Source organism: Theobroma cacao, chromosome 10 (assembly GCF_000208745.1).
Source record: "Theobroma cacao cultivar B97-61/B2 chromosome 10, Criollo_cocoa_genome_V2, whole genome shotgun sequence".
In the NCBI taxonomy this organism is placed as follows: domain Eukaryota; kingdom Viridiplantae; phylum Streptophyta; class Magnoliopsida; order Malvales; family Malvaceae; genus Theobroma; species Theobroma cacao.
The window spans coordinates 5,357,030-5,371,124 of NC_030859.1; the positions used below are offsets into that span (position 1 = coordinate 5,357,030).

The 14,095-nt window shown below is 34.2% G+C and overlaps 1 protein-coding gene across 5 annotated transcripts; it reads left to right on the plus strand.

The window, feature by feature from the left end:
* On the plus strand, positions 3,092–14,095 carry LOC18586542 (serine/threonine-protein kinase TIO). Of its 5 annotated transcripts, none has more exons than XM_018129698.1 (23): positions 3,092–3,157; positions 3,522–3,656; positions 3,740–3,814; positions 3,927–4,019; positions 4,104–4,178; positions 4,290–4,382; positions 4,614–4,677; positions 4,785–4,869; positions 5,007–5,079; positions 5,243–5,311; positions 5,409–5,489; positions 5,697–5,778; positions 5,873–6,037; positions 7,261–7,399; positions 8,496–8,679; positions 9,034–9,135; positions 9,216–9,764; positions 9,907–11,061; positions 11,482–11,715; positions 12,267–12,410; positions 12,626–12,706; positions 12,836–13,024; positions 13,563–14,095. In XM_018129698.1, the coding sequence occupies exons 2-23, from the start codon at positions 3,567–3,569 to the stop codon at positions 13,806–13,808; spliced, it is 4,068 nt and encodes a 1,355-aa protein (XP_017985187.1). In that variant the 5' UTR covers positions 3,092–3,157; positions 3,522–3,566; the 3' UTR covers positions 13,809–14,095. The 5 variants fall into 5 exon arrangements, with proteins under 5 accessions (XP_017985187.1, XP_017985189.1, XP_017985188.1 ...); XM_018129700.1 differs by having other exon boundaries at positions 8,508–8,679; XM_018129699.1 differs by having other exon boundaries at positions 5,700–5,778.

A 14,095-nucleotide genomic window follows, 5' to 3' on the forward strand; every position in this document is an offset into this window, starting at 1 on the left:
TCATGACATCCGGATGATGATAACAAAACATTGTTCACTCCATCTTTTTTTGATGATAACAAAAAAATTCTCATTCATTAATGTCTAACTTCATTAATAAAGTATGCAAGATATCCTCCGTCAATAAAATGAATAATTGAAAGTAATATCATGTAATAGACAGTCTAATCAGTTAAAGAGAGAAAAATGGAAGGATTTTGTAAAGATAGAATATTAGTAACTGATTATCAAAAGGCTTTAATTAGTTAAAGAATGGCTGGGCTATAATTTAAAACAAAACAGAAAAATTTTAATTAGTTAGCACTTGGCTTAATTGATTAAGAAGGTGTTGGACAAAGGAAAATGAAGGTGTGCTAATCGATTAAGGCATAAGGTTAGTCGGTTAGAGCATAAAACTTGAAGAACCTCTAAGCGCTAAAATTCAAATTTAAGGTGAAGTTGACTGTTGAAGGGAGCCAAAATGAAGAAGTATAAATTCAAAGAATTTTTAATTGATTAGAACTTATGTTAATCGGTTAAGGCTTAAGGAAGTTAAGCTCCAATCAGTTAAGGGAAGAGTTAACCAGTTAGAGGAAGACTGTTGTTTAAAGAAAAATGAAAACAAAAAGTTTGTAATCAGTTAAAGCAGAGAACAAGCAACAAGATAGTGAAAGACAGAGAAACTGTAATCAGTTAGAGCAGAGATCACAATAGCAATACTATACAAGGCAAAAAAGTGGTAACTGGTTAAAGCTATCTGTAATCAATTAGCCGAACTCTGTCTGCTTTTTTGAATTTAAGCATTTGAGGATAAAATAATGGTTGGAATGGCATCAGAGTTCTCCCCAAAGGCTAAAAATTGTCTCTAACAAAAAAATCTGACTCCTTAAGTGACCTAATGCTTGCTTGGATTGGATTTGTCATGGATTTGCGAGCCATGACACCTGACACTATTTTTTAAGCACAAGGTTGGCCAAACATGAGAACATTAATATATTACTAAATAATATAATTTAATTAAAAATTTAATCCTAAAATATATTTAAAATATTAAATATTAATATAAAAGTATTTTAAATATCTTAATAATAAACCTAACTTAATTATGCTAGTAGAGTCGAGGCTAGGATTCTCAGTCAATCAAGTCTGAGAAGTCTCTCCTTTTTTTCTCTTATCTAGAATGGAAAAAAAAAACTTCAAACAAGTAGCTCATGCAACATCTCCCACTTGCCCTTCTTTTTCTCAATCTTATATCTCAAACTGTGTCATGATCGGGCAGCCATGCAATGTATTTCACTTTTAACTGTAGGAAGAAAGGTTCAGCGCAACATGTACACAGGCGTTAATGTCTTTGTTTTGACCTCAACCTAATATTTTTATTTGATAAGTACTAGAAGAGATCTAAAAGCAAACATTCCATTGATTGAGCACACATTCCTGTGTTTTATGATGATCCAACTTGCTATCTCAACATAAGATTTCCTTGGAGATACAAAGATTCAAATAAATAATGAGCAGTGAGACTTTAATGGCCTAGTATGACTAGATAAAAGCAGAACCATAGTCTTCCTCCATGGATTGGTCATTTATGAGCTTTCCTTTCTTTACGAGATAAGGCCAAAATAATAAAGATAGAGCTAGTTAAGCAAAGTAAGATTGCATATTGAGACATGTTTAGTCTTTAGGTCTAGTTTGGCATTGCTGTTATAGTTGAAAAAAGCTCGAGTTGGGAAAAATTATGTTTGTAAAGAGTTATATGAGACTGCTATGAAAATTACGGTTTGAGATTTTCAAGTATTTGGTACTGCTATTAAAAAGTGCTGTGGAGAGTTCAAAGGTCTTAAAAGGACATAACGTTGAAATGCAAAAAATAAGTCATTTCTTTTCAATACTATTTAAGTAACTTACTATTAAGACATACAAAATAATATATGAAATTTAATTTTAAAAATTTATACAAAGTAATAATTTTTAGAAGTATTAAAATATTTCAAGTTAGAAAATAAATAACTATATTCCTTCTATATTATCATTTTTAGTTCAAACTATGTCAATATCAAAAAGCGCTATATATTTGAAATAGAATTAAAAAAAAATGATAATTTTATTAAAAAAAAAGATTGAAGGATAATGTTTTATATTTCACATCTTCGAATAAGGATGAATATTTAGTAATTTCTTCCGTAAACCAAAGTTTGTGAACCGCCAAAACACCTTAAAAGGGCTTTTGCCATTGATTCAAGAATTGTTACAAAAAAAGTGATTTTATACTTGAATTCATGATGATTGTAAAAAATATGTTTTGAAAGCCAAACATAGTATCGAATTAGCTCATTGGCTTAGTTTGGCTTGGATCCCAAAATGTAGTTTTTTATAAATAATGCAAAGTCAAACACACAACAATTAAAAATATCTAAATATTTGACTTTATTAATTGATGTATAATTTTTAATAAAATCTCATTTTTTCAATTAAATAAAACACATGATAATTTGATTTAAAACACAATTTAACGGTCATTTTATCGACTAACCGCGAAGGCTCTTTTTAACGGTCATTTTTTGACTAACCCCAAAAGCTCCTTGGAAAGTGCTTTTGTGATTTGCAACTTGCAACTCATGGTTGGTAGAGGAAATGACGAAATCCCCATTCCTATTTTGTAAGATGACAAAATTATCCCCTCTTCAATTATAAAACTATCCTATTTTTTTATTTTATTTCAAATACATAGCATTAATTTTATTTAAAATGAATGGAATATAATTATTTATTTTTTAAATCAAAGTAATTTAAATTTCTTAAGAAAATCTAAAAACTATGTTTTTGAATAAATTTTTAAAATGTTTCATAATAATTTATTTTTTGATACATATTGAAAATAATTTACTCAAATAATATTGAAAATGATTTTTTTAATTTTTTCAATGTAATACCAAAGAAAAGATATTAAACCAAAATTCTTCAGAGAAAATTTTCAAAACCGCACCCAAGGATCCAAACCCAAATAAATCGACCCGGAGAGCCTACTCCGTACTAACTTTAAATCTGACGAGCGGGACTTTCTTTAACACTTATTTTCAAAATTTTTCTCTTCAAAAAAATCAGTCTAGCTTTCCTCTCCTCTTTCTCTCTCGAAAACTTTCTCTAGATTTGCTTGGCTCTCCTGGTTCAAAGTCAGGTACTTCCCCTTCTCTGTTCTCCAAATATTGTTATTTTATTTTATTTTACTCTTCATTTTCACTCCAATGCTACTACCATTGATCGCCGATTGAATGCAGGAAAAGGGAATGCGAAATGAAAATTTTAAAAACCTAAAGCAAGTTTCTAAGTAGCGCTGTTTTCTTTTTTCTTTTTCCTTTTTTTTCCTCTAAATTTTTGAATTTTCCTTCACTTGCTCAGCTCCCAAATGGTGCTCGATTTAGAAATCTTTCGTAGAGTTAGGGTGTATGTTACCTGTTCATCTTGAATATAGAAATTAATTCTAATTTAAAGCAGATTTTTAGATTCAAATTACGTCCTTATTATTATTTTTGGTTGCTTAGCTTGAAAACAAGAAGCAGATAAGTAAAAATTGTGGAAGTAAAAGAATGGGAATAGAGGAGTATCATGTAATAGAGCTAGTAGGTGAAGGCTCTTTTGGAAAAGTATATAAAGGAAGGAGAAAATACACCGGCCAGGTAATTTTTCCATTTCCATATCATTTTTTTTTTAATTTTTGGTCAATTTTTTTATAATGTTATTATATAATTTTCAATATCAGACTGTAGCAATGAAGTTTATTATGAAGCATGGGAAAACTGAGAAGGACATCCATAACTTAAGACAGGAAATCGAGGTATCATCTAATGTTTCAAATAAATGCATAATTATTCTTTATAAGATTTGTCCATGCCAATGTTGTTTAATTTTTTTTGGTAATTTGTGATTTAACCTCTTACTTATTGCAGATTTTGCGAAAGTTGAAGCATGAAAATATCATAGAAATGATTGATTCATTTGAAAGCCAACAAGAATTCTGTGTTGTCACTGAGTTCGCGCAAGTAATGATCTCCTATCTTTAAATGACGCACACAACTGATTAATTTGGAAAATATTATAAGTTGATGGAGTTTCGTGGTATGCAGGGTGATCTATTTCAGATTCTAGAGGATGATAAATGCCTTCCTGAAGAACAAGTTCAAGCAATTGCTAAGCAACTGGTACTTTCATCTTAGAAATGTTGCTGTCAAAGTGAATTTTTTCATTTCTGGCTTCAAGCTCACTAGTTTGCTGGACTTGGAATTCCCCTTCTTTTGGTTGTTATTGTGTAGGTGAGGGCATTGCATTACTTGCATTCCAACCGTATCATTCATCGTGACATGAAGCCACAAAACATTCTCATTGGTGCTGGTTCTGTTGTTAAGGTTGGTTTGTTAGATGCTATGCATGTGTTTAATAAGTTTAGCATTGTGTCTGTGAAGAGTAGTCATGTTCTGATTTTTAGTTAGGAATTGGTAGCATTTTTGTATCATTGTGCTAATTGTACACCTTCCATATTCATGTCCAATTCGATGCTGAGGCCTCTTACTTTATGCTAATTGTTCTTCAAAGGGCATCTTTTGTTTGTAACTTGTGCAGTCTTCCACTTATTGCAGCTTTGTGATTTTGGGTTTGCACGTGCAATGTCCACAAATACTGTTGTTTTGAGATCCATAAAAGGTTTGCCTGATATTAGTATATATATGGCTTTTTAAGTTTTTCTCTTATTCAACCAGATTTTCCTTCATTTATGCTAGTTCAGTAGTGCTTCTACAAATTTTTTGCAGGCACCCCTTTGTACATGGCCCCAGAGCTTGTGCGAGAACAGCCCTACAACCACACTGTTGACCTGTGGTCTCTTGGAGTTATACTGTATGCACGCATTTTTCCTAATTTTACAGCGAGGAAGCTCTTTGTTTAATTGATTTTTTGCTAGATGAATAAGATGTGCTGTCATGTCCTTTATCTCTTGTTGACATTGAATTAAACACTAGCCATAAATGCAACAGGTATGAATTATTCGTTGGGCAGCCTCCCTTTTATACAAATTCAGTATATGCACTCATCCGGCACATAGTGAAGGTACACATCAAGAGGAATCTTATTTTTCTAAAAAAAATTTCTTATTTAGTGCATTATTAAGGCACAATTACCCAAAAAAATTTTCTTTAAAATATAATTTTGCCTTGCCTAACTGTAAATTATGGTGTGCCAAGGAAATACTAATTTACAAGCAATATTTCAGGATCCAGTCATATACCCTGATGACATGAGTGCAAGTTTCAAAAGCTTTCTTAAGGGATTGCTTAACAAGGTTTTTCTGTTGTCTAGATGCAAAGTTATTTGTTATGATCTTTATCTTTACTTTAAAGTTCAAATCCTGATTTTATTTTTAATATCATTGGAAACAGGTACCTCAAAATAGATTGACGTGGCCAGCGCTTCTTGAACATCCATTTGTTAAAGAAACCTTAGATGAAGTTGAGGCCAGGGTAATGTAGCTGATGTGTACAAAATATTATGCTTCCATTATTGAGATAAAAAAATGCAAAGAGAAACTTTTGTTTACTCTAAGCAGCAAGAGTCTGTACTCCTTCCAAGAAAATTGTCATTTTATCTTCTATAGTAGAGAAACTCGTTAGTTTTTTCTTTTCTAAATCCTTAGAATATTAAAGTCTAATTTTAGTCAAACATTCAAGGAGGTGCTTGCTACAACTACTCCAACCAGGCGATCTGATGTTGCATTGAGGGGTGAGGAAAACAATTTCCAAACACCAAATGGTATATTTTCCCTTTTGAGAACATTGCTTTCACTGCTTATTTGAAACATAGAGGTTTTACTCTTTTTTCACCATCGTGAACTACTTGATCATAGGTCAAGGCAATTCTCCTGCTGCTTCAGAGACTTGTAATGCTCCAAGCCTTCACAGTGATGCTCACAGTGATGCTCAAAAATATAGTCCTAATACTGTCCAAGGAAATTCTGTACTTCATGAGGAGTTTCCTGGATTTTCAAATCCCAATGACATTAAGCAGTCAGGTAGACAATGCTACGTTGTTGTTTTCAGTTCATATTTGTCCATTAGTGATGTAGAATAAGAAAGGGAAAGAGAAAAGGTTAGAAATCAGAGTTGAAAATAAGGGGTAGAGGTTCGGAAGAATCCTAGATATTGGGTGTTCCACAGTCTCAATAATTGATAATCCAAAACCTACTAGAAACTAAAAAACATCAGTAAATCCTAATGCCCTAATACTAGGACAATAAGGAAAACACTAATTAATACAATATAGCCTAAATAGTAAAATCATAACTCTATATTAAAATATCAAATAAACTCATAAAATATAACAAAATCACAAAATTTAACTAAAGTTCAAGCAACTCTTTTCCATGCTGCATTAATTGGAGAATATTGTGATCTGATGATTGGTGGAATATACACATTGACTTTTGCTCACAGATTGATGATTTTAATACTATATATTTGCCCCTTTCTCATTTTATAATTTTTAACTGAAATTCCTAATGTAATTTCAAGCCATGTGTCCTTGTTTAGTTTTGTTTATTTATTATTTGATATTATCATTGTTTCTTTTTGTCAAGTTCATATAATTTGCCTATGTTGTGGAGTTACTTGACTATTGTTTGTTTTGTTTGACTTGCTCCAGAAACACTAGGTAGATCTAGTTTTAAACTTGTAAACTGAGATTTCTAAAGTAGTTTGAATCTTGCTCTTTTCTACGTGTTTATCTTTTTGAAGTGACCATAGTTCTGTTTTTTTTTCCCCTCATATTTGTATAATTTATTTATGATGTTTTGAATTCTTAATTAAGTTTGATTTCCTTGACCAACTGGTGCATCTAGTTTTTAACTTGTGTTATTTGACAGAGAGAAATAAATGAGTGATTATTCCCTCCTGTGCTACATTTGCCTTTTCATTTGTTGTTCTCGTGCATGTTGCAACCTTTTCATGTAAATGTAAGCTTTTCTTTTTGTTAAATAGGTTAACCATATCTAATGAAAGCTATAAACTAAAGAAACAGTTCATAATAAGAGGTCAAGGGCTTTAAGATGAACCAACTGATGCTCTATAGAGGAATTTGTCCTCCCTTCACTCTGAAAATGATAGAATCTTAACCTACTGTTTTTAAAGCCAATCTTGTCTCTAGTGTTAGTATTCTCTAGCTTTATTATCATTCAGAAATTGGTTTTCTCTATACATTTCATTGTTATGACATTTTAAGATTTATATCTCTCTTCAGGTAACCAGGCATTGGACCGATTAGAAAATAACTCCCGCACAGTTAATGGTGCACAAATTATTGGTAAGGATAATGAAGCATTAGCACTTGTTTTGCTGCCAATCAAAAGATGGTCAGAAGGATCACAAAATGCTTGCAGGTAAAAAAATGAGTCTATGGATCATCTTCTTTAGCATCAAGTATCTAACTTGATTGTCTGGTTGAAATGTGTTAGTTATCACTGCAGCTTTAGTTCCATTTTTTACTATTTTTTTTTTTTGGTTTTTCCTAAGCAAAACATAGTCAAAGTTGTTGCACTATGACCAGCTTCCATTGCAAGACATTTTTTAGTCTTAGATATGAATGTGAACTTGCAAAGAATGGTTTATGATGAATCTAAAAGTTATATCTCATTTTGTAAGTGTGCTATCACAAAAAATTATTTTAGCTTCACATATTGGCTGTTTTGCCTTTATGTAGAAAACAGTTTTAGTAACTAGTTTCTTTCTTTTTTATGTTTTCTGAGTTTTTGTTTTTTTGGCAGTGGTCCCTACCATGTTTTAGAAACTAAAACCATATATATGCATGCTAAGCAGTAAAAACTGATCCACAAAGGGAGGGGGGGGGGGGAGGAGAGGAAAGAGGTGGTACTTATTTAACTAAAGTACTTAGTATTTCCAAGTATTGAGGTTAGACTTTCTCAGTTTCTCATTTCCTTTAATGGGGGACTGTCTGTTTGTTATAATTGTTACCAAGTTACATTGGCAAACACTAGATTCCAAGGCAAACTATAGATGTTAAAATGGCACAGGATAAAAATGACAAAATTTAATGTCCAAGATTCCAATTTCCATGTGATGCCTTCATATAATATCAACAAAAATAAAATAATTGGAAAATTCAGTTATTGCTAAGTCATTAACCAAAAGACATCTCAAAGATTTCAAAACCAAGGAGCAGGGTGGGGGAAAGATGGAATTATAAATCATAATCAACATGGTGCAGCTAGGGAAATGGTCTTTTTCACTATTGTTGAGGCAGATTTTCTTGAAAGATAAACCTTGTATCATTTTATAAAATGTATTTCCAGAGTTATTATTTCAATGCTGGCTATAATGTTGCTCTGTCATTTGGTTATTTTGTTTTACTTGATTCCAGTGTTTCCGAAGCATTCTAGAGTGGCTTATTATAAATTTCCTTGAATCAAATTCCAGATGTCCACTGATACTTTCTTGAAGTCAGCTCTCATTTTACAGTGGCTTGTACAGGGATCAAGATATTCTCCATTCAAGTCAGTCGATGAGAATTCTTTCAAATCTAGTTTCAGCTGGTGCTCTCCATTCTGATGGAATTCTTGATGAAATAATGTGTGAACTTCTAAATTTCACTGCCATATTAGTTGGTTTGAAATCATCTGATGTTTTTGAGCTAGTAGCAAAGGTATAAAACTAATTCTCATTCAGTAATTCCTCCCCCATTTCTAGCACCATGTATCATGCCAGCTTAGCCTTGGGTTTTATAAATAAATCAACCATGTTTATGGTTACTCTGATTTTGGACATGGCCATCCAGTTTTCATAATCATAAACATGCACCGTATTTTCTTTTCTCTATTTTTTTTATTTTTTTTCTGTCAAGTGTATTGAACTTTCTCTATCTGGGTTTCTGAAAACAAATGACTATCATGAAAAGTTATTGAAGAGCTATCTAAATATTGATCACTGAATCATTTACAAAGTCAAACACTCTTTCCTACTATTATATATGGCTGAAATTTCTCTGTAAATTTTGCAGAGTTTTTCAGTTACTAAAATGCTGCTGGCAGAAAACAATGGAAGTGATATTGCCAATTCATATTTCAAGCACTGGGTTGTCTTAGTTGAAATTTTCTCACAGGTATATTTTTCTATGGTTTATATTGGTCTCTGCCAACAATTCAGGCACCTTATTCAAGCTCTGTCATTTTGTTTATATAGGTCGTCGGTTGCATTGAAGATCCCTCTGGGAGAGTTTTCTCTGAGTCTTGTGCATGCATCACAACTATATTAGCTAGAGTAGCTCAGGGTCTTAGAGCATATTCTTTGACTCAGGTTCCTAAGGGAATCTCTTCTCCCTCTATGGTGAATGAATCATTGAAACAGATTTTGGAGAATGCTGTAACGTCCCGTTTAGTGGACCATTTATGTCTTTGTTTAGCAACTTCAGGCTCAAGTCTCAGTTCTGGATCCACAAATATGCTGCGTGCTGCTTGTGAAGCATGTAGGGCTATCTGGTCATTGATGGATGCTCTGGAAATTTCTTTTGTGAAGGAAAATCCCAATTTGTTTCCCTTGGATGCTTTGTGGAATCATTCTTTGGTCCGACTTGACATCAGAGATCATGCCCGAGGTTTGCTGACTGGAACAGAATCAGCAAAAGTTATTGATGTAGTGACTAGGGCATTTGTCAGATCAAAAGCTGTGCAATTTGCTATAGTCCATTGCCTTCATCAACGTGTAGAGCCAGCACTATCTGCTGCTATTCAGGTATTTCTTCCTGTTTCTGAAAATTTTTCCATACTGAGGAGCAGCTGAAGACTTTAATTAACATTTATTTTATATCCTAAATATATTTGGTTGCTTATTGTAGCATAATATATTAATAGATTTTTTTCTTAACTTGTTTCAGATTTTGTCAAGGTGCTGCCTCCACAATGGAATTATTCCAACTGTTCTCTGTGGCTTTCCGAATTCCCTGCCTGTTACCACTGTTGTTAGTGGCGGAGCAGATGGTACCATTGTCTCAGAGCTATTCTCTATATTATCTTTGTGTTCATCATTAAGCAAAGATGCACAAACTGAGACAGCTAATTTGAAGTGTAAAATAAGCAATCCTCCAGCCTTGACTCTGCATTCCTGCCTTCTCATTGCTACAGTTGCTCAATGCTTAAAGTCTACTGGAAGAAATTCTGCATTATTTATGCTTACAACCTCACCAAAGAAGCAACTCACTCGACTTTCGATCCTTGCTCACCATGTTTCTTCTAATGATACAACTATTACTTCATTACAACCTCATTCTGCATCAGCCATGCTAGCTCTTGCTTCCATTCTATCACTTGAAGGCGGACTGTCCGTCGAGTCTTCCATATCTGAAATTGCAGTACCCTTGATTCCTCCAACTAGCACACTTTGTGATCACCTTAAAATTTCATCAGAGATTGAAAACGAAGTTGGCTCTAAGAGCCCTAAAGTGGTTCTCTCATATTGGCATGGTCTTAGGGATGGATGTGTTGGCTTGTTAGAGTCCAAACTGAAATGGGGAGGACCATTGGCTGTACAACAGTTGATTGCAAGCGGTATCCCTTTGCTTCTTATTAATTTGTTGGCCAGCAACCATCTGAATGCTTCACGTCAAGGAGTTGGTAGCCTCAATGATGGAGTTGGCTTGTCTCCTACAGGGGTTGTATGGGCAGTTTCAGCAATATGTCACTGCCTTTCAGGTGGACTTTTAACCTTTCGTCAAGCTTTGCTCAGCAGCGAACACATGAAGCTCATCTGTAGTTTGATATCTGATGTTTATCTCAAGCTTGTGAGGTCTTGGATTGGGCCTGGTGGAGGGAAGGATGGAGTCAGAGATATAATAAATACAGTAATTGATTTTTTAGCATTTCCTTTTGTTGCTGTACAAAATGCTCCTGGCTTGCCACTTGCGACTGCTTCTGTAAATAGTGGGTTTATCCTCAACATGGGTTCACCTGCTAGTAGAGTATGCATGGAAGACAAGGACATGGTGAAAGCAATTGAGGATGACATGGGGAAATATATTAAAATCCTCCTGGAGGTCAGATCCTATCCCTTCTTTCTTTTCCTAGGCTATAGGTTGGAGTAGGAAGGCGGTTCTCCAGACTGCTTTCTTGTGGGGTTATCATGAGAAAATGTGCCATTCAAAGTGTTTCTCTAGCTGAAAGGTGCTTGGTTATAAGGAGGAAGCTTATAACTCCTATCTGGCTGTTCAGTGCCCAAGACTGTGTGCACTGCTTTAAATAAGCAACTCGCTAACTTTCTAGAGATGGTTTCTTATTTCTTTAAGTGCCGTTTCCCCCTTAACTTAAAAAGAGAGGTCATGGAAAAGCACACATTTGATGGGCTTGTCTGCTTTCTAGTTGTTAGGTTTGATGTGAATAATGTTTAAGGTGCTAAGATAGCCTCGAGTTATTGAGAGCCTATACTTTCCTCATTTAGTATTTTCTGAAATTCTCAGGTGGGAGTGCCTAGCATCATTCTTCGTTGTTTGGAACAGTTAGAGTCAAAGGACCTGGGAAGGACCGTTGCATTTCTTGCCAAAATGATAGGACATCGACCACTTGCAGTTCAACTTGTTGGGAAAGGGTTGTTGGATCCAAATAGAATGAGAAGGTTGCTCGATTGTTCAAGTCCAAGAGAAGCCACACTGGACACTTTGATGATTGTTTCTGATCTAGCTCGAATGGAGAAGGTCAGGTTATGTTTTCATCAAATTGTCAAATAGTCCCTGCTGAATCATTAGATGTAAAAGTTAACTTAGTTCCTTTCCATAGTTAAATTTAGCTTCTAAAACACAGTGGTCTGAGACAAGTGTTTTCCAAAATTGAATGAATGGCTCAGCTAGCAGCTTAATATGAAAACTTTTTCCTATTTGAGCAGTCTTACGAAGGTGATCTTGTAATTTCAATTTTAAGCTTTCTTTTATAATGAAGCCTTTTCTCCCCATGGCTGAGTTGTTACCCTCATTTCCTTATCAATCATCATGTTGTGATTTATGTTTAATTCCTGAAATTATGCAGTTGATGTCTTTCCTCCATTGTATCTTAATTTTGTTTGATTCATAAGGCTTTTCTTCTAATGACTGTGGTCTCCTATGAACCAGTTTATGGATTCTGAAGTTTCACTTAGAAAGCAAGATAAAATGTAAATTTGTAGCCTTTTAGATCCTCTTTAATAGGGGGATGAACTTATACTAGAAGCCCACGGTCTGACTAATGAATTTTAGATCATATGGTCATGCAGGGTTTCTATGAATTCATTAATGGGGCTTCAATATTAGATATTCTGCGGGGCTTTCTCACTCATGAAGATCCCAATATTCGTGCCAAAGCTTGCAATGCTCTAGGCAACATGTGTCGCCATAGTGCATACTTTTATGATGCACTGGTAAGTACCAAACAAATAACAATATATCACATTGTGCCATGGTAAACTGTATGAACTGGAGTTCTATAATTTTCTCAACATTTTTCAATTCATTACTTGGACTTTGGGATATGGAGATAAGCATTGTGATTTTTGTCAGTCTTTGAGCACAAACACCATATGAAAAATTATGTTGCAGGCTATCAGATTCTTACTGACCAATGTATATGCTGTAGGCAAGACATCACATCATTGGGCTTCTTATTGATAGGTGTGCTGATCCAGACAAACGAACAAGGAAATTTGCATGTTTTGCAGTAAGACCTGTTCTTAGTGATTATGGCAGTAGCTCTAAATATAAAAATTATAGAAGCAGTATGTCTTTGGCTCTATTGCTATGGCATATATACATATAATTTACAGCTGCTTATTAATTCTCTCCACAGATTGGGAATGCTGCCTACCATAATGATATGTTGTATGAAGAACTCAGGAGATCTATACCTCAACTAGCAAAGCTGCTGCTTTCAGCAGAGGAAGACAAGACTAAAGCAAATGCTGCAGGTGCATTGAGTAATCTTGTACGCAACTCAAACAAGCTCTGCGAGGAAATTATCTCCAAGGGGGCCATGCAGGTCAGTAGACATAGTGCATTGATCCTAGTGTTATTGCTTGTGTGACTATTTGATAACAACAAATCAAGCTAGCTCTTTAAGCTCCCAAGAAGTTAAATTTGTGAGTCATTGAAGCTTGAAGTCATCGTTGGTTTCAATGACATGCATGCTTTTGAATTTTTTTCTAGTCAGAAAACCATTCTTAAATAACTTAATTTTCAGAAATTGATATATATCTCCTTTAACGTCTCTGTTTGAAAGTAATAAAAAAACAAGGTGATATGGATATGTAACACCAAACACAGTTGGCAAGAACTTTCATATTTTGGCTGCAATAGGGGCCGCAAGACATGAGCAAACAGAATTTACTAATTCTTACATCTTGATTACCTAACTTAAATGGTGATTCCCGTTTGCCTTTCTTTTTTTTATTTTCTCTTATTGGCAGGCTTTATTAAAATTGGAGCAAACAGAATTTACTAATTCTTACCATCTTGATTACCTAACTTAAATGGTGATTCCTGTATGCCTTTCTTTTTTTTTTTTCTCTTATTGGCAGGCTTTATTAAAATTGGTAGCTGACTGTACAGTAGTTGCTTTAAACCCAAGCAGAAAGGATGCTATTAATGAGTCACCTCTAAAGATAGCTCTTTTCTCACTGGGAAAGATGTGTGCATATCCACATTGCCGACAGTTCCTCCTTGCATCAGAGTTGTTCCCAGTGATTGGACGGCTTCGGCAATCCCCAGAATCAGGCATTGCAAAGCTCGCCTTAACTATTGTCAGCAAAGTTACTGATGCGTGAAGGCTGAAGGTAAAAACAGTTATTGGTCATTTCTTTTGACCTCACCAACTTGATTCCCACTAAACCATAAATGGTAGTTCTTGGTCGGTAAAATTGAGGCCTAAAAGATCGGAGAAATTTGCAATGGCTGTTAGTATTATTTTGAGCTATAGACACTGCAAAGCATTTCTGTATATATATGTTAGTATTATTATAGTATATGATGTTATTCATCACCAATCTGCTAACAATATGCGATTTCCTTTTCTAAAGAATAATATGACTGTTCCATCTTACATTAACGGTTT